This window comes from Prunus dulcis, chromosome 6 (genome assembly GCF_902201215.1).
Source record: "Prunus dulcis chromosome 6, ALMONDv2, whole genome shotgun sequence".
Taxonomy (NCBI): Eukaryota; Viridiplantae; Streptophyta; class Magnoliopsida; order Rosales; family Rosaceae; genus Prunus; species Prunus dulcis.
This window is the reverse complement of record NC_047655.1, coordinates 26,521,084-26,538,425: the sequence shown is the minus strand read 5'-3', so window position 1 is coordinate 26,538,425 and position 17,342 is coordinate 26,521,084. Positions and strand designations below refer to the sequence as shown.

General features: G+C 36.7%; 4 protein-coding genes and 2 long non-coding RNA genes across 34 annotated transcripts; 3 read left to right on the top strand and 3 right to left on the bottom strand.

The window, feature by feature from the left end:
- The first annotated feature begins 73 nt into the window (after window positions 1-73).
- On the top strand, window positions 74-5,250 carry LOC117631854. 24 transcript variants are annotated; one of them, XR_004586372.1, is made up of 11 exons: window positions 77-1,001; window positions 1,561-1,616; window positions 1,730-1,814; window positions 1,968-2,047; window positions 2,586-2,678; window positions 2,800-2,863; window positions 2,974-3,022; window positions 3,138-3,186; window positions 3,815-3,874; window positions 4,035-4,200; window positions 4,914-5,250. XR_004586372.1 is itself a non-coding variant. In XM_034365180.1 (10 exons), exons 5-10 carry the CDS (start codon window positions 2,674-2,676, stop codon window positions 5,075-5,077), a joined length of 411 nt encoding a protein of 136 aa, XP_034221071.1. In that variant the 5' UTR covers window positions 74-1,001; window positions 1,561-1,616; window positions 1,730-1,814; window positions 1,968-2,047; window positions 2,586-2,673; the 3' UTR covers window positions 5,078-5,250. The 24 variants fall into 24 exon arrangements, 2 of the variants coding, with proteins under 2 accessions (XP_034221071.1, XP_034221070.1); XR_004586371.1 differs by having other exon boundaries at window positions 78-1,001; window positions 2,586-2,701; window positions 3,815-3,833; XR_004586366.1 differs by having other exon boundaries at window positions 78-1,001; window positions 2,586-2,701; window positions 4,007-4,200.
- A 283-nt stretch (window positions 5,251-5,533) lies between these two features.
- Window positions 5,534-9,464, top strand: LOC117631857. Of its 6 annotated transcripts, none has more exons than XR_004586391.1 (6): window positions 5,534-5,775; window positions 6,585-6,626; window positions 6,755-6,817; window positions 6,927-8,502; window positions 8,633-8,689; window positions 9,240-9,464. It is a non-coding gene; the product is annotated as an uncharacterized LOC117631857 (long non-coding RNA). The 6 variants fall into 6 exon arrangements; XR_004586387.1 differs by lacking the exon at window positions 9,240-9,464 and having other exon boundaries at window positions 5,535-5,775; window positions 6,927-8,116; window positions 8,398-8,502; window positions 8,633-8,866; XR_004586386.1 differs by lacking the exon at window positions 9,240-9,464 and having other exon boundaries at window positions 5,535-5,775; window positions 8,633-8,866.
- An 825-nt stretch (window positions 9,465-10,289) lies between these two features.
- LOC117631856 (linoleate 9S-lipoxygenase 6-like) lies at window positions 10,290-10,809 on the bottom strand. The gene has a single exon (XM_034365182.1). It carries the CDS (start codon window positions 10,664-10,666, stop codon window positions 10,292-10,294), a length of 375 nt encoding a protein of 124 aa, XP_034221073.1. The 5' UTR covers window positions 10,667-10,809; the 3' UTR covers window positions 10,290-10,291.
- Window positions 10,810-12,180: 1,371 nt separating this feature from the next.
- LOC117632783 (ABC transporter I family member 20) lies at window positions 12,181-13,688 on the top strand. The gene is made up of 3 exons (XM_034366354.1): window positions 12,181-12,826; window positions 12,926-13,156; window positions 13,243-13,688. The coding sequence occupies exons 1-3, from the start codon at window positions 12,308-12,310 to the stop codon at window positions 13,459-13,461; spliced, it is 969 nt and encodes a 322-aa protein (XP_034222245.1). The 5' UTR covers window positions 12,181-12,307; the 3' UTR covers window positions 13,462-13,688.
- LOC117632784 (vignain-like) lies at window positions 13,650-14,872 on the bottom strand. The gene is made up of 2 exons (XM_034366355.1): window positions 14,560-14,872; window positions 13,650-14,424 (listed from the first exon to the last, which is right to left on the bottom strand). The coding sequence occupies exons 1-2, from the start codon at window positions 14,807-14,809 to the stop codon at window positions 13,811-13,813; spliced, it is 864 nt and encodes a 287-aa protein (XP_034222246.1). The 5' UTR covers window positions 14,810-14,872; the 3' UTR covers window positions 13,650-13,810.
- A 1,587-nt stretch (window positions 14,873-16,459) lies between these two features.
- Window positions 16,460-17,143, bottom strand: LOC117630040. Its single transcript, XR_004586190.1, has 3 exons — window positions 17,007-17,143; window positions 16,806-16,887; window positions 16,460-16,715 (listed from the first exon to the last, which is right to left on the bottom strand). It is a non-coding gene; the product is annotated as an uncharacterized LOC117630040 (long non-coding RNA).
- Window positions 17,144-17,342: the final 199 nt, after the last annotated feature.

Genomic DNA, 17,342 nt, shown 5'->3' with positions numbered 1-17,342 from the left:
AAAATGCCCTCCCCTAAACCTTTTCTGCTCTCCCCTTTTTGCCCCTCTGTCTTTGGATGCCAACTCTCCGCACTGTTTCGTTTCCACAGAAATATCGTCCGCTTCTAACCAGCTTGGTTGGGCTGGTTGGGGGCAGCCATGGGATACACGGATTCGGTCTTCGGCATTTACAATGAAAATTTCCTTTCGTTGTTTTTTGGTTGTTGAAGGGTTTGAGCATGAGGAAAAATGGTGCAATCCGATCTCCCGCTCATCGACCTCCGCCTCCTCTCCCAATCCGATCTCTACTCCCTCTCCCTTACTTCCTCCTCCTCCCTATCCAATCCCACCCGCCGGTTCGACGACGACGTTTTGATTCCCAAGATTGATCGTTCCGTCTTCAACGAATCCGCCGGCAGTCGCAAGCAGACCTACTCGCGCCTCCGCCTCGCTCCATGCAACTCCCAATTCCCAATCCCCAACCCCAAATCTCAACCCACCCCCTTTTCCCATTCCCAATCCCGAGACCCAGAAACCTGCCAGATTATCTCTCTCTTGAAACAACTCTTCCCCTCCTCCGAGAAAGCCGAGAACGACGACGTACTCGGCAAGCGGAAGCGAGGCCGGCCGCGCAAAGACGAGAACCGAGTGGTTTCGGTGTCTGAGCGTGAGAGAAATTCGAACGTCAAGGAATCGAGTGTCACGGAAGAGAGAGTGAAGGTGGAGGAGGCGGAGATGGTGATGGTGAACGAAAACGGCGTCGTATTGGATTTGGCTGCGTTGGGGAATGCGGACGATTCATTTGGCGAGGCGTTGAGGAGGAGGACTGATGGGTTGGAGACAGAAGCGCAGTTGCTAGGGTTTCTGGGAGGGTTGGAGGGAGGATGGTCGAGTGCGAGGAAGAAGAGGAAGATTGTGCAGGCGAGTGAGCTCCTTGATGCGTTCTCGAGGCAGTGGAAGGTTATGCTCTCTCTCAAGAGAAATGGAGGCCATGTTTGTCTCTTCTGTAGACGATACATAAGGTACTTCTCATTGTCAATGTTCGTGTCTGTGTGTGTTGTTTGTATACAACTGTTGTATTGAGTTGACATTATGAGAGTTAATTGCTCATTTGTATACAACTGTGATAATCTCACAGTTTGACAATATTTTTTCGGGTCATATAAGTTGAAATTCATTTGCCTGAATAATGGAAAGAAAGAAAATTTCTCAAACAGGAGGACGGGTTACTCTTTTGTAATAAACTCACCTTTGCTTCTGTTTGTTAATTTTAGGGTCTGCATAACTCTAGAGTAAACTGATCTTTAGATGTTGTTAGGTTTGATTCCTTTTATTTGTTGTCTTTTTTGGGTGATAGGTGGGAGAGTTTGTTCAATTTTGTCTGTACATGTCATTCTCGGAGTTATTTTGTTCTTTATAATTGCATTAAGAATCTCATAGCAAAAAAATATCAAGAACTATTTTGGGATTGCTTACTTCGTGATTTTTTTAGCATATAGTGGCCAGAGGGATGTGAACCTACTGTTAATATTATTTGATACCATTCCTGCAAATTTAAGTTGATGACTGTGTGCGTTGCAGGACTATAACAAAATGGTGCAACTACATCTATTTGTGGACTTTGAAATAGAAACAAGGTTTGCATCTTTTAATCGCCTCCACTGTATTTCAATTTCTTTCCCTTTATTAATTTTGATTGTATTTCTCCCCTGTGGTGGGATTGATCATGCTTTTGAATTGGTAATGGCAGGGGACTGTTCGTGCGTGAATAAAGGCTTGCCATTGCCCTTGCTGATGTTGTGGGACAGAGCCAGTGTATGTGTACAGAAGTTACGGTATACAATGTTATCTCTCCCTCTCTTTAATTTCAGTTTTTTTTTTCTTTTAATAGAATTTCGTCAAATATTTTGGTTCTGGATTTTTTGTGTTGAAGAAATTTACAATAAAGGTTTTTGATGACGTTCTGTGTTTGTAAATATCTTTTGTAGAACAACACAGAATGTTGACTGACTTTGAAGGTGCTACAAGAAAAAACGAAGTAGGGTTCTGCATTTGGACTAGCAAAGAGGTTTGTCAATCCTTCTCTCATCCTCATTTTTTTTTTTTTCAATAAGTCGATTACATCTCAGCCTTAAATTCACTGTTTATTATCTGTTTAATTTAATGAGACAATTTCTGTTGTTGAATTCTAAATTATGCACTTTTTTTTCCATGTTAGGGTACTGGGATGCTAGGGGGTTCTTTTTATTCTCTTTTCCACTGCATATTATAACTTAGATGGGTATGCTTCAAGAAGGTTGGTTTTGTTCTTGAAGAATACCCATTTGGTTTTAGACATAGTTTATTTAGTTAAATATATGGCTACTGGTGAAGTGGATTAGCCAAACATTGCATATGTAATATGCATACAAATTCTTATTATTGTTGTAAAACAGTCAGTTTAAGTGGAAGATTGTTGTATGAAATTTGGTAAACAAATATCTAGAAATTATCTTCACAGTTTCTTAGGTTCCATTTAATTCGGTATTTGTTTTTGTGTGATATATTTCCCTTAGGGCGTGTCAAATGGTAAAGCTGCAATTAACAGTGTCTTTTTTGTGTTGCAGTTCCACCAGTGGCAGGTTGTTGGGAGGAAGCTCCCTACAGCATCTGATGAGCACCCCGGAATTTTCTGAATGAAGCTCTGGGCCACCAATGAGGTTTGCGCCAGGTCCAAGTTCTGGTATAATGCTTAGCCTTAGCTTGGCTTTTGTGATCCCAAATGTTCATTGGTGAATTTTTGGTTAAACTTAATATTATTGATTGATTTGTTTGGATTAGGTATTTCCTGAGGAAGCTGAAGAAGGTCAAGAAGAGCAATGGCCAAGTGCTTGCCATTAATGAGGTTTGTTCTCTCTGCCGTTTATACTCTATTTTTTCTAATTAATAAATTTGTACCCATTTTGATTATTTGTCAGTGTCTAATGTATTCAATGTTGTTTTGAGGTGGGGAAGTGGTTCCTCCTCAACTCTCCTCCTGGCTTAATCCAATTTGTTGCCAAAGGTCTCCGCCTTTGACCCACTCTTTTATCACATTTATTTTGCTTTTTTCTAATTTTGTTTTGATCATTTGAATCGTATTTTGTATTTGATGTTTGGCTTTGGTGGCAAATGTGAAGGAGGCTGCGTCAGAGGCATCCCCTCGAAATGACCGGCTGATTTGGAGATGTGTGTTTTTTTTTTCTTTCTTTCTGTTTTCTTTTTCTTCAAAATTGAAGCCTCCATTTTGCTGAATAAAGGCTTCTCTTGGCTTTAGTGTTTCATTAGATGAATTTTGGGCTCTCACATGTGTTTGCGAAATTGCAAACCTTTTTTTTTTGTAGAGATGTTCAAAGTTTGAACACTGCCTCCATTATCTGAATTCTAATTCCGAATTTTAATTCTTCTCTCTTTTTAAGAAGACTACCTCTATTATCTAGAAATTGATTAAGATTCTTTTTTGCGTCTGTATTTTGGCTAATTTTTTCTTTGGGAGTATTATGAAAACCTATCAGCATATCCACACCTTCTTCTACACCCTATTTCTCTGCACATTCCTCTCAAAAACTTAAATGCTTTATGCTCCACCTTAGCCTTTGGTAGTTTTCTCTGCTTTCACTTGGTTCCATTTTAAGTTTTAACTTTGTTTTTAAAATCTTTATTGTAAATTTGTTACTTTAAATCCTTAATTTTAGGATTAGTTATGGTTTATTTTTATACCTTATAATGAATTGAGATGTGGACAGTGAATGTGTTTCTTCCTTCATAGTTGTGCTTAAAATGATATTTCTCTTGATATCTTTTCTTTGGTATATAGGTGACATGAAGCAGAAACAGTTAAGGAAATCTCATATGAAATGGGTATTTTATGTTGGAGGTTAGGTTTATTTTATGATTTTTTATGTTAGATTTCATATTGAATCAATTTGAAAGGTTCCCCCTGAAGACTCTGAATATCTTTTAAGTTTTTTATGGTTATAACACATCAAAATTTATTTTTTCTTATCAGTTCTTTCAACTTTATTTTGCTAATTCAGTGAGAGTAGTTGTCAAAGATGGCATCAAAGCTTAGCAAATCTATGCTTGATGGGGTTGAAATTACGATTTAATCAGTGATAGGACTTTTGGTTGAATCCCAAGCAGGGAATGCATTCTTTGCCATGGTTCCCAGACAGGTCCTCTTGGCTTCCCTTGATGCTATCAGTAAGTTGAATAGGGTTCTATAACCTTTAGGTGTTTATAGGTTATTTCTGCTTTTATAGCTTCTCCTTTAGATTAGCATAGCCTATAAATGACAATACATGTATCAGTTTTGACCATAGGTGTCTATAGATAATCTATTCTTTTGTACAACAAACTTGCACATGGGTTGATTCTGTTATGGGTATTTGGTTTGATTCTATTAAAGTCTGGTTCTTTTGGTTTCATTAGGTTATAGGTATTTAATAATTTGTGGCAATGACAGATTATACTTTTGTCCACCACGTTCGTAAAATGCTTGGCGTATTTAAATTGTGGTTTGTGCAATTGATTTCTTGGCCTTAATTCTGTAACAATAGCCACTGTCTTCACTAAATTTTCCCATTTGTCTCCACTAACACTTACCAGTTTCCAAATTTGTAGCAACACAATAAACACCCACTGATTTGATGCTATTAAATCTAGAGTGTTTTGGCTTAATTCTCTCATACCTATTTAATAAATTGTCACAATTGTTCTAAGTTTGTTATCAATTGATTAAATAGATTGGAGTTATACTTTTGCCCATCAGATTAATAGAATGGTTGATGTACCTAAACTGTTGTTTGTCCTGTTGGATTTTTTAACTTAATTTTGTGATGATAGTTGGTATTCGCTCACATTTATCCATTTATCTACACTAACACTTGCCATTTTTCAAATTTGTACCAACATAGTTAAAACCCTGCAAAGGACAAGAAAGAACAGAAGCCACCTCTATAGGAAAGGCATCAAGAGAAAGATCCCATTCCAACAGACATCAAGGCAGAAAATCCCCCTCCACCACCCAATAGCATATATATATATATATATATATAAAGACCGGTCCAAACTCTTTTAAACAATGAACATTCTAAAACTGCTAATATTTTGATGCTATTTTGATCTTTTGATTGCTGCTTAGTTTATTAAAATATGATCAATATTTTAACATGACAAGTAGCATATAAAACATGTTATTAGTCTATTTTTAGTAATATAAACTTGCCAAATAAAGCATTATGCCACTATTAAGATCTCCATGTCTATATAAATGGTATCATCTTTCATATATTTTTTCACGATTTTGTATACAATTCATATGGTTTTAAAACCCGCCGCATCGCGCGGGCACCTTTGCTAGTATATACTAAAGCCCAATGCAACTAAACACTGTAGCTAAGCACAGTGTAATGACGGAAATGCCCCTCATTTTTCTGCTGTTTTCAATTTTTTTTTTCTGCAGCACAGTAAATTGACGAAACTGCCCTTGACTAAACAGCTTCTTTTGTTCCCGTTTTTGCCCCTCCTCCTTCGTTGAGAGGGTTTCGTCCGCAGAGACAAAGCCCTGGCTTCAGTTTGTTTCCAACCAGCTGGTTGGGGGGCAGCCATGGAAGAACAGTGTTCTGTTCCACAGGCGCTCGCAGCTGCTCTCCATAGTCGCTGGCTGTTTCTTTTACCAATTGGCCAACTGGGTTGTTCGCGCTTTCGTCTCCCGCGACCCTCTCTTTGTCAACACCTCTGTTTCTCTACTCCACTCCACCATAACCTCCTCTTCAGGTTTGTTTTCTTTTCAAGCTGTTCTTTTTTCTTGGGAATTTTTTTTGGGGTTTTTTGAGCATGTTTCATGGTCTTTTTCTATGCATAGAATTTAGTGATAGGTTTAACAAAAATGGAATCTGAGACCGTCGCCGACGCCAAGTTCCAGAGCAAAAAAAAAAAAGGTTTATATGATTAGTGAATCAGTGAAAGAAATTAAGTAAAAATTAGGGGCGAGTACAATTCGGTTTGGCCGACTAAATTGTAGTCACACTTTCGGTTCAGATTGGTTCCCTTGAACTTGCGTGATGTTAACAGAGCCAAATCACACCCTTTTTGGTCCATTCGTCAGATTTGTCCATTTCATGTTTTGCTCGGAGTGTAGAGGCAGGGGTTTGGCTGGAGAGGTGAGATTTGCTCAGATATGGAGTGAAAGACACTCTATTTTGAGGAGTGAGATCAGTTCTTAGATCTACGATGACGATGAAAGAGTTGAGATATAGATGAGAGACATGAGAGAGGGTGCCATTTGCACTAAGGTTAGGAGAAAAATATGATTGTATATAAGGGGATACTAATACTACTGTAATGTTTTTTTTTAAAAAATGGGTAGGGACTGGTTCTGTTCTGTTTTCTCAAGTTTGATTTTGATTAATTTTGTAATTAGTATTAATTTGTTGATGTTTATCTCTAAGCATTCGAATTTGAATTGGATCGATCTACAGCTGATAGTAAAAAGAGATGTACATTGTATTGTGTGCATTTATGTGGTGATCTTCAAGGATTTTGAAATTTATGCTTTTCTTTTTTTTTGAAATTTTGTTGTGCAGTCGTTAGCTGAATCTGAGAAACAACATTGGCTCCAAAGAGAGGTAAGCGTGGATATGGCAAACACACAAGATAATTTCTCTCCAATTGTATCACACACCTTTGTTTTTGTTGTCAGTTTTGATATGCAAATGCATCCCCAGCAGTGCACAAAATAATCATAATTTTACAGGCTACCTTAGAAGAAACAATCAAACAATTACAAAAGGAGACGGACTTGCACATACAGAAAGAGGTAATATAATGTGAATTTCAACTGTGAGAATAGTGGAACAAAGATTAGGGCATGTTTATTGTATTTGGCTGGGTTTCAAATTTTTTTATGGCATTTAATTTTTTTTGAGGCTACCTTAGAGGATGCTATTAAGCAGTTACGAAATGAAAATGATTCACATATACAGAAAGAGGTACTATATCTTGATCTGAATTTATGAAGTTGTACTTAGAAAGAGCCAATGACCTTTTTTCTTATCTGGTATGCTTTTTCTACCTTTCCTATTGATTTTGTATATTTCTTCTTCAGGCTATCATAGAAGATTTCATAAAACAATGTAAATTAGGTGGGAGTTTGATTTGATTAGCTGAAAACAGATGTGCTCTTTAGACTTTAGAGTTGTGCAGGAAAGCTACTGGTTGCTAATTTTGTTTAGTCTTTTTTCTCAAGTTATAATAAATATCTTAACCAGTTTTTGGGTGTTTACTGAAGTTCATGATTGGTAATTGATATTAAGTTTTGTTCATATCAGTTTATGCTTTGTGTGTGTGTGTGTGTGTTGAGGAAAAGTTGGAAGCATGAAAGCTACATACAACATGTGATTTGCAAATTATTCTTATTCATTTTCTCAATTAGTCTCATGCAATAAAAGGTAAAGTCAAATTGTTGTTGAATCCCTGTTTTGATTGGTCATTGCAGAACAGTTTGTGGGTATGGAAGTACTCTCATACAGTTCTGCACCATGCTATGATACTTTTAATTTAAGGTGGAAATTGATTGTGAAAAGCTCAAGTTCACATCAATTCAGTCTCCTAGGTTTTAGAAAAAACAGAGTTTTTGGTGCTAAATTTGATGTTAGAAAGAAGTTTTTGAGCTGTTACAATTTAGATCAGCCTTTCTTGAAGCAACTAAATCACCAAGGAGGTTTTAGGTCATTAGACACCGGTGAAAACTTCAAACATGTTGGTCCAATTTTATCAAGTGGAAGCTCTGATGGCTACGTAATTAAAAGGGAAGAGAATGAAAGTATTTCAGAAATAGGGGAACCAGTAACTAAAGTTTTGATTCCTGGTCTACCAGATGAATCCAAAGGTGAATCAGGTGCGCCAGTAAATAGTTGCTTTTGGGAATGGAAGCCCGAATTCAGTGTGCATTATGAGAAAGCTGGATGTGAAACCTTAGGCTCCCTTCCAGTGCTGTTTCTGCCTGGTTTTGGGGTTGGTTCCTTTCACTATGAGAAGCAACTGAAGGAGTTGGGGCTTGATTTTAGAGTACGGGCTAAGCAGCTGAATGGATGGTGTGTATATCTATATTTGGATGGTATGTACTTGGATTCATTGAAACAATTGAGATTGAGTGCTTATATCTTAGCAGCTGACTTTGAGCCTTAAAATTTTCAGATATTTATGATGACCCATTCTTGGGCCCATTGCAATAATTGAGATTTGAGTGCTTAGGTCTAAGCAGCTGAATTTGAGTCATTAATTTTTCAGATGTGTATGATTTTGATTGTTCCGTCAGGTTTCTTTATTAGTTATTTTCCCCTAATCACAATTGTTTCACTTCCAGAAACTAATGGCATCATTCGTTCATTTTGCAAGATTGGTGTATACTATGGTACTCCACAAGCGACATTTGGAGGAATTGCATTAAAATTCTTTGCCTCAGTTCGGCTTGAAATATGTTCTACAGGGAAGATAAAGTCTGTAAGAACAATAGCCATTGTTTCTTATTGCATGACAGCTTTTTGATGGATGAGTATATTTATCTCTTAGGTCATCTAATAAAGTTTGATCTATGTTGTTTGCTCATAGAACGTACTTCTGTACTGATTAGGTAAATGGAGAGGAAGTAATTGGAGTTCGGGTTCATGTAAGAGTGCAAAAGAGCAAGGTAATTTTGAATGCATCAAAATGGATTCTGTATCTATGAGGGTTGTACACCATGTACAGAAATAACATTTCTATTACTTTTGCCTTTATGATTACTTGAGCAGTAATTGCACTTTCAATATAAATTTCATAACTGGTATGAAGTATGACAAGTTGTCTTGCCAATTCTTAAAGGTTATGTCTAATTTCTCAAAGATTTTTGTCCCAATTCTACACTTTGCTATAAGTGCAGCCTGTGACCATGAAAACAATTGTAACAATTGACAAATTGTTAAATTCCCCTTTTGATTTTTCTGATATTATGAAACTGCTTCCATCCTTTTTGAAGGCTAATGATTTTGTTATGATATTTGCTTATGCTTTTGGAAGAGAGACTTTTGTCGATTGCAATCTCCTGATTCCCAGATTTTGCCAAACCTTTAGTAAAACTTAATGATTGCAGTTAATTATATCTCTTATTTAATGTGTTTCATCCACTTTGTTATGTTTCTATTTTGAAAGATGCTTATCCTATATTTTTGTTGTTGTTGTGGATTTTCAATTTTTGTAAGATGTTAACTGTGTACAAGAGAGTCAAGAAGAGGCGGTGAGTAGAAGGAGGTTCTTTGCAGGCTAGACAAGGTTGAAAATGGTTTTTTTTTTTCTCTCCCTATTTTCCTTCAAAACTTTTTGTTCACTTATTCTCCTTGAATTTTATGTTCAAAGTAGTTAAATTTTCGTCCAAAATGTTTTATTTGTGTTTCTTGATTTGAATGAAAGTTTGGTATTTCATCCTTCTTTTTGGGTTTCTTTCATTTCATACTGTCTTCGTATTTTCCTTTTCCTTTTCCTTTTGGGTTTATTAAAATATTGATCATATTTTAATAAACATGACAAGCAACATATAAAACATGTTATTAGTCTTTATTTTGTAACTTAAACTTGCTACATATTTTCACAACTTTGTAGACATTTTAGACGATTTTAAAACCGCAACATCGTGCGGGGACTTTTGCTAGTATTTGACTATTTCAAATTGTTAAGGCTGTTGTGTATGAAATTCAACAATTTCATCTTTGTGTCATATTAAGTTTTTCTTTTTAAAATCATGGTTAGGATGAGAATGTCATCACATTCATGACAACCAAGGCAAAGGACCCATATGCTATTCTCAAGGCTAGATATCTTGTTCTACTTTTGTCAGCAGAAGTTCCTCCTAAAATAATAGTCTCTTATGAATTTTTTTTCAACAATACAAATTATCTATTTTTTAAGTCTATATTCATAGATCATCTTTACAAAAAATTAGACAAATTCCGTTTCAACATCCAATTGTGTTCTACAAAATCAATGAACACGGTGCTTCAAGAAAGTACATGATTTCAATAATTTAATTGAGTGGTCAAATGATATCGAATTTAAGTGATTTTTTGTAGAGACGAGTGTCTCTCAAATAAGCTAATGGAAGCTCTCTATGTGTGTGTGTGTATATAAAGGTATTGTACAATATAGCCAATTTATTTACAAGGCGTTTTTGCGACTGTAATATTGTAGTTCATATTACACATAAAGAATGCATTAATTATAGTTAACTATACTAATAGCAGCTTCAAAGGCTTCCCACTTAGATTGAGACACTGTTGGTAATTCCCCTGCCAGTAAGTCCTCCTTCGCTAGTAGGAAATAGCAAAGTGTAGGGCACCTTCACCTGTCCAACTCGGTTCTTCAGTTTCTCATCATTGTTCATACTTGTAATTCTGTCCTCAATTTCAGCCAGTTTCTTTCCAAATTTATCGAAGGCTTTCAATGGTTCTGTGTCGGCTGTCCATTCAGGAGTGTCTCTCTGCCCCAAATACACTTCATCAGTAGAATGCCTTGACAGAATTTCAATAAGGGCAATGCCAAGCACTGTCTGCAGCTGAGCAGTAATTGTTTTCAAGAAAACTGTATCGAGGCTGGATTCGAGCTCTTTGTACTCAGGAGTTCCTTTCTCAGGCATGAATTTTCGGCTTATAGTAGGGCGGTTGGGGAGGTAGCCTGCATAAGGGTACTTCTTGTTGAATTTTCTATAATCTATTTAATATTTATTGCTTTTTAGATTTTTAGATTTTTATATGGACGATTTGGTGCTTCCTTCTTGTATACTCCCAAAAACAATATATTAATACATAATGTATCAATTATTATACAAAAATGTACAAAATTATATCATGCTGACGGAATTTGTCTCAAAATAAATATGTTTGATTAATATTCTCGACAATATATTAACTACCAAAAAAAGTGGTGGATAACCTTAAAAGGATTAACTCGTCAAAGATTCATCGTAAAATTCAATTTGCAATCGATGAATACTTTCATTCTCAAGTTGCAGCTTTTTTTGTAACCAACCGACTAAAACAAAACCTTCCTTTTAGCCATCAAAATTAAATTCGAACTCGTACAAGAATCTTGGGACAATGAGATTTTAATCCAATAGAAGTTGAGCAAGTTCATAGTTTAACAAGAACGATGCGAGATTGAGTTGGTCCTCCCCTCTGTATTCATGTTTTCTCTTATTAACTTTCAAAAATACCCTTATCATTTGACCATAATTCTGAAACACCCCAAACCCTTTTTTTTTTTTTATTTTAAAAAAAAACTCACGCCAAGAAGTTCCAAGATGCTCCTACTTCTTTTCCAAGTTAGCGTTGCAGACACAACCTCTCAAAAGCAGCAGCAAAGCCTTGTGCTATATCTCTTTTTGTGGAGACTTTTGTAGAGATTATGTATCTCTTTTTTGGTAGTATGAAGATTATGTATTTAGTCGTATGAAGATTATGCAGATTATTATTATTTGATTGTTTACTAGTTACGTAGGTGAAATATATATATATATATTTATTTGAATTTATTTTTTCATTTGAAATTAGCTCTGGACGAAGGTGTTATTAACATTATCATTGAACTGAGCTCTTGCTGTTCATCTTGTTCAGCATATTGATTCCTCATGTTTACACTGCCTTACTAGTTTGCTGCAGAATTAGTTTGTTCTTGTTAGCCAATTTTAGAATTATATACGTGCTATGGTGAAAATGTGCAGGACATTTTAATAAGCAAATTAATTTGGATTCTGATTCATGCAAATTAGTAAACAATAACAATAGGAATCAATCTCATTCATTTGCTAATTCTATATGTTTAGTAAACAGTTTAATGAGAATAATTCTTCCTATACCGATTCAGTAGTTTTCCGATTCTTATATTCTCTTCTTTCTCCATTACTAATATATAAACATACCCTTAGTCTACATGGAGACCGTCACCATTCCTCACTCCCATTCATCCCTCGGTTCGTTGCCACATTGCACATTGCGGAAACGGTTATTTTTCTAGTTGGTAAAAAATTTATTATTTTGTTCATTTCCACTTGGACTCTTTATTTGCAGCCACGTGTCTAATTCCAACTGGATGAGGTGTAATAAAAAGCACCAAGTCCGCAAGCCTCCGAGATGTGACTGGTAACAGGCCACGCCTCCGACCCTCCAAACTCACCCACCCCGCGAAAGCTTTAAAGACTCCACCATGTTCATGTCGACCCTCACAACGCTCTCTCTCTCCGATCTCATCCCTGCTCGTCTGCCTTCGACAGCAATCGGCAATGGGTGTGAAGCTCAACTCCGGACCGACGATCGAGATCAACGGCCTCAAATTCACCTACCCAGGAATCAACGGCCATCCTCCACCGGGCTCCAAGCCTCTGATCGAGGACTTCAACCTCACCCTCAATGCCGGCGATCGGTGCCTCCTCGTCGGATCCAACGGCGCCGGCAAAACCACGATCTTGAAGATCTTGGGAGGCAAGCACATGGTCGAGCCCCACATGGTTCGCGTGCTCGGAAGGTCGGCGTTTCACGACACCGCCTTGACCGGCTCCGGCGACCTCTCCTATCTCGGCGGAGAGTGGAGGCGAGATGTGGCTTTTGCCGGGTTTGATGTCCCGATACAGATGGACGTTTCGGCCGATAAGTTGATCAATGGGGTATCGGGGGTCGACCCACAAAGGAGAGCAGAGCTAATAAAGGTTCTGGATATTGATCTTTCATGGAGGCTGCACAAGGTCTCCGATGGTCAGAGAAGACGAGTGCAGATCTGCATGGGCTTGCTCAAGCCATACAAGGTACTTCCTTTCCATGTTTGACAGTTTTGTAGGTGTTTTGTTTGTGTGTTTTTTTAATGCTCACCAAGTGTTTGATAATTTGTTGTTGAAATGAAATAGGTTCTTCTGCTTGATGAGATTACTGTGGACCTTGATGTGCTAGCAAGAGCTGACCTTCTCAAGTTTTTGAAAAAGGAATGTGAAGAGAGAGGCGCCACCATCATTTATGCTACACATATATTTGATGGGTTGGAGGATTGGCCTTCACATATTGCTTATGTAGCTAATGGAAAGTTGCAGCTAGCTCTGCCCATGGATAGAGTTAAGGAGATGTACAAGTTGTCACTCATGGTTAGTCAAAAGGGTAACTTCAATATACATTCAATTTCTAATTGTTTGGTTCAATTTACAGAGATTGGATTGGGTTTGATTTGCAGAGAACAGTTGAGAGTTGGCTGAGGAAGGAACGTGATGAAGAGAGGAAGAGAAGAAACGAAAGAAAGGCAAAGGGCCTTCCTGAGTTTGAGCAACAAAATGAGGGAAGCAGCGGTGATGTTCGTGCAGTGAATAATGGCTGGGCAGCCGGACGCTTGAATTCCACCATTGCTGGAGAAGAGAACTTTGTCTTCAGTTCAAATAGAGTTCTAAGGCAATAGTGGATATACTTTGCCACTCAAAATCTTGGCAATATATGCTTAAACTTGATCTGATTTTCCCATAGTTATGGGACTTTGAAACCTTTGTATTTCAATCTATTTGTACCTTGTATTCAATTTTAGTGTGTATTTCTATCTATTTGTATTCTTTATGTAACGAAAAATGCCATGAGCTTGGCTTCTCTCCATGTAGAACAATCATTATGTATTGATAAAAGTTAAAACCACACCATTTTGCAGCCAACAAGAAACACAAAGAATAACAATGAAATAACTAAACCATACTAATAAGGGATACTAATAATAATCATGAATTAGCAGCAGCTAGCTGTTTCTTTAATTTGACGTGTCACGCCGCAATTGGATAAGAAGCTTCCCTAGCAATGCCACAGAGTCCTTCCTTGGCAAGAACGTCTCTCTGCAACCTCATGTATCCCCTCTCCCCCCAGTCTTCTCCCCAAGAATTCTTGATCAGCCAATACTTAACCCCATCATCACTTGTACCGTATCCAACAATAGTCACAGCATGGGTTAAGTCTGTACCACATGGTCCACCGTATACACCGCCAGAATATTGCTGGAATTCAACGGCATTGGCATCAATGGCAACGGAAACCGGCTGGTAGGCAACAGCCTTCAACAGAGCATTTTCGTCATTTTCGGGCACATTTTCGAAGTCGGTTATGGTTACGGCACCAGATGCATCAGTCTTGTTGTAATCGTCAGCCTTGCAACTGCCTCCATCTACACCCTGGTAGGTGTAATCAGCTTCAGTTGCCAGGCTCCTGTTGCGCTCGATCATGTATTGGAAGGCATAACCAAAGTGACCACCACGGCAACCATCATTGTCCAGACCGACGTTACAATCAACAAGCTCTTGCTCCGATAGCGAAACTAAATTCCCTGTTTTGAGTTTGTTAAGCCCTTCTACAGCTGTCACTGCTGCGAACGCCCAGCCACACCCTATAACATCATCATCATAATATATTAATATTGAGACAACAAATGTGCATAGTTAATCAAAAACTTGTTTAAAATTAAATGTGTGATTCAGATTCACAGTTTGACGGTAACACTTTCTTAATCTTGCATGCTTACCGCATTTCCCTTGGTACTTGACAGGAGTCACAGCCCCCATTGAACTAAAGTTCACATCAGATGGCAAGTTAGTGACATTTTCATATCGAAAATGATCATTTGGAGCTACTTTCACTGACTTGGAGATGATCGCTGGACCATGAAGTTGGCGACTAGAAAATGCTTGGGAGGAGAAAAAGGCCAAAATGAGGACAAGAGATGATGCCAAGCAGAGGGATTGGCCTTGGTTTGTGCTGAGCAGAAGAGCCATGATGATGATGAAGACGTATTTTTCAGAATGTAGAGGATATTTTCAGTGCAGTTTGGAAGTAGGATTCACTTTGTGGATTGGTACAACACATTGAAAATGGGCACGGGATTTTATACAAAAAATTGTACGGGTCAACGTGACTTTTTACGTGTATAATAACTCCCCAAGATTGATATTTTTACCGTGTGAATTTTAGATCCTCCCTTTGAGGGAGTAAATAAATTTTTTTTTTTGGAGCAAAAATCAAGGGAAATAAATGAATTGATTCAATCGATAGTCAGAGCTTGGTTTTCAGTCTTATCCATTTTACCAAGGTCACAATAAAATATTAAAATTAGCGTGTCCTTCAGTTAGGGTTTTGAATTATACGAAAAAAACTGTCTAAGTTTAATTAGCGTGTCCTTTATATTGCAAATCATATTTTTATCTGGTATTCAATTCTAGTGTGTACAATCACATATAATATATATATAGGCTTATTATCACAAAACGTCCCTAAAGTTTACGAAACTATCAGATTGTATCCTTAATGTTTTTTTTTGTCATTCGTGGTCCTCAAAGTTAGCATGTATGATCACAAATGGTCCCTGCCGTTAGGTTCTGTCAAAAACTCCATTAGTTTACTGACGTGGCATATATGTATATCACAAAACATCCTTAAGGTTCACACACCTATCACAAATGGTCCTTACGAAATTTTTTTAATTTAAAATTCATAAAATTTTTTTTTTCTTTTTAAAATTTATGAATTATAATTATTTTAAAATATATATTAAATTTTAAATACATGTGACACTATATTATTGTAGATGTGGGCTCCATATATATGCCCCATCAACAAACTAATGAAGTTTTTAAAAAATAATTTAAAATTCATAAAATTTAAAAATGAAAAAAAAAACTAAAGGTTTAGGGTTCATAAATGGTCCTCAAGATTAAAATCCTTCTATAAATTGTTTTTTCATTTATAAATAATTTTAAAAAGAAAACCAAAATTTTATGAATTTTAAATTTTTTTAAAAAAAATTCGTAAGGACCATTTGTGATAAGTGTGTAAACCTCAGGGATGTTTTGTGATATATAAGTATGCCACGATAGCAAACTAACAGAATTTTTGACGGAACCTAACGGCAGGGACCATTTGTGATCATACATGCTAACTTTGAGGACCACGAATGACAAAAAAAAACATTAAGGATGCAATCTGATAGTTAAACCTCGCGAGGATATTTTGTGATACGTTCTATATATATATATATATATATATATATATATATATATATATATATATATATATCAATCATAACGTTTATTGACAATTCATCTTGTTGGATGTCTGTGTAAAGCGTATGAATCATATAACACGGAATTCGTAAAAAAAAAAAAAAAAATCATATAACACGGAAGTTGTCGGTTGTCTATGTAAAGCGTATGAATCATGTTACATGAAAATTCTACCCGTTCTTGTGGGATCCAATGACAGCATAAGTAAAATATTTACCGTCACTGGTTTGTTGTATTTGTGTAAATGGTTTGTTGTATTTGTGTAGTTTACGAATGTGTTATTATGTGAGACAGATGGAAGGGTCTAGCATTTTTTGTCTCATGATGAAAGATAAAAACGCCAATCATTCTAAGACGACAAAGAAATGGTAACTATTCAACATCCATCCATTGATTGGAACTCTAAACACAACAGAATGTATGGAATGGCAGGGAGACTAAAAATCTTGAATTATTTAAATCTACAGGGCCAAACGGCATCAATCACTTTGTAGTAATTATCTAAACAAAATACATTCTTAGAATAGTAACACTAAGAAATTCATAAACAGAAGATAATGGACATTCCACTTTGACACATTCAAAACAAGAGGCTGCCGAAGTTTTTGTCATCATTTTAAGCCTGCAACCAAAGTAAATACAAGCAAGCAAACATGAGTTTGGGAACCATCAAAGACATTTTTACTGCAATGAAGCAACAAGTGAGACCCACCTTGTTTGCTATATTGTTGGACAGCCAGTCAAGACCCTCATAGAGCCCTTCCCCAGAGGTGGCACATGTACTTTGGATGTACCTGAATCAATAACACAGAATGTATCAGATTTAATGAACATTTAATTGCTTTTTTCTGTGTGTGAGTCACACAGAGAGAGTAATCATAGAAATTATGAAGAGAGTATTTAAGTAAAATACCAGTGGCGTTGACGAAGAGAGTGGAGACCGAGTTTGTCAGTGATCTCAGCAGCATTCATTGCATTTGGAAGATCTTGCTTGTTAGCGAATACAAGCAGCACTGCATCCCTCAACTCATCCTACAGATTCAAGGACTGACATAATCATATACATGAAGAAAAAAATTGCTTTTAAAAGTCATGTGATGGATTTCAAATGACCTTTCATATATTTTCAACAAACTTGGTGAAGGTCTTGTACGTTTTCCATCAATATAGCATGGTTTTATCTTAAAATAAGATCCTTAACTTCTATTTAAAAAAAATAAGATCCTTAACTCTTTCTCAGAAAGAGCTT

Bases quoted from the DNA above. Each gene is read 5' to 3' on its own strand.
- LOC117632783 (XM_034366354.1), top strand. From the start codon at position 12,308: ATGGGTGTGAAGCTCAACTCCGGACCGACGATCGAGATCAACGGCCTC. The intron at 12,827-12,925 runs GTACTTCCTTTC...GAAATGAAATAG, and splicing joins GCTTGCTCAAGCCATACAAG to GTTCTTCTGCTTGATGAGAT. The intron at 13,157-13,242 runs GTTAGTCAAAAG...TTTGATTTGCAG, and splicing joins TGTACAAGTTGTCACTCATG to AGAACAGTTGAGAGTTGGCT.
- LOC117632784 (XM_034366355.1), bottom strand. From the start codon at position 14,809: ATGGCTCTTCTGCTCAGCACAAACCAAGGCCAATCCCTCTGCTTGGCA. The intron at 14,425-14,559 runs GTAAGCATGCAA...ATGATGTTATAG, and splicing joins CAAGTACCAAGGGAAATGCG to GGTGTGGCTGGGCGTTCGCA.
- LOC117631854 (XM_034365179.1), top strand. From the start codon at position 2,655: ATGAAGCTCTGGGCCACCAATGAGGTTTGCGCCAGGTCCAAGTTCTG. The intron at 3,023-3,814 runs GTCTCCGCCTTT...TTTGGTATATAG, and splicing joins AATCCAATTTGTTGCCAAAG to GTGACATGAAGCAGAAACAG. The intron at 4,201-4,913 runs GTAAGTTGAATA...GTACCAACATAG, and splicing joins GGCTTCCCTTGATGCTATCA to TTAAAACCCTGCAAAGGACA.
- LOC117631856 (XM_034365182.1), bottom strand. From the start codon at position 10,666: ATGCCTGAGAAAGGAACTCCTGAGTACAAAGAGCTCGAATCCAGCCTC.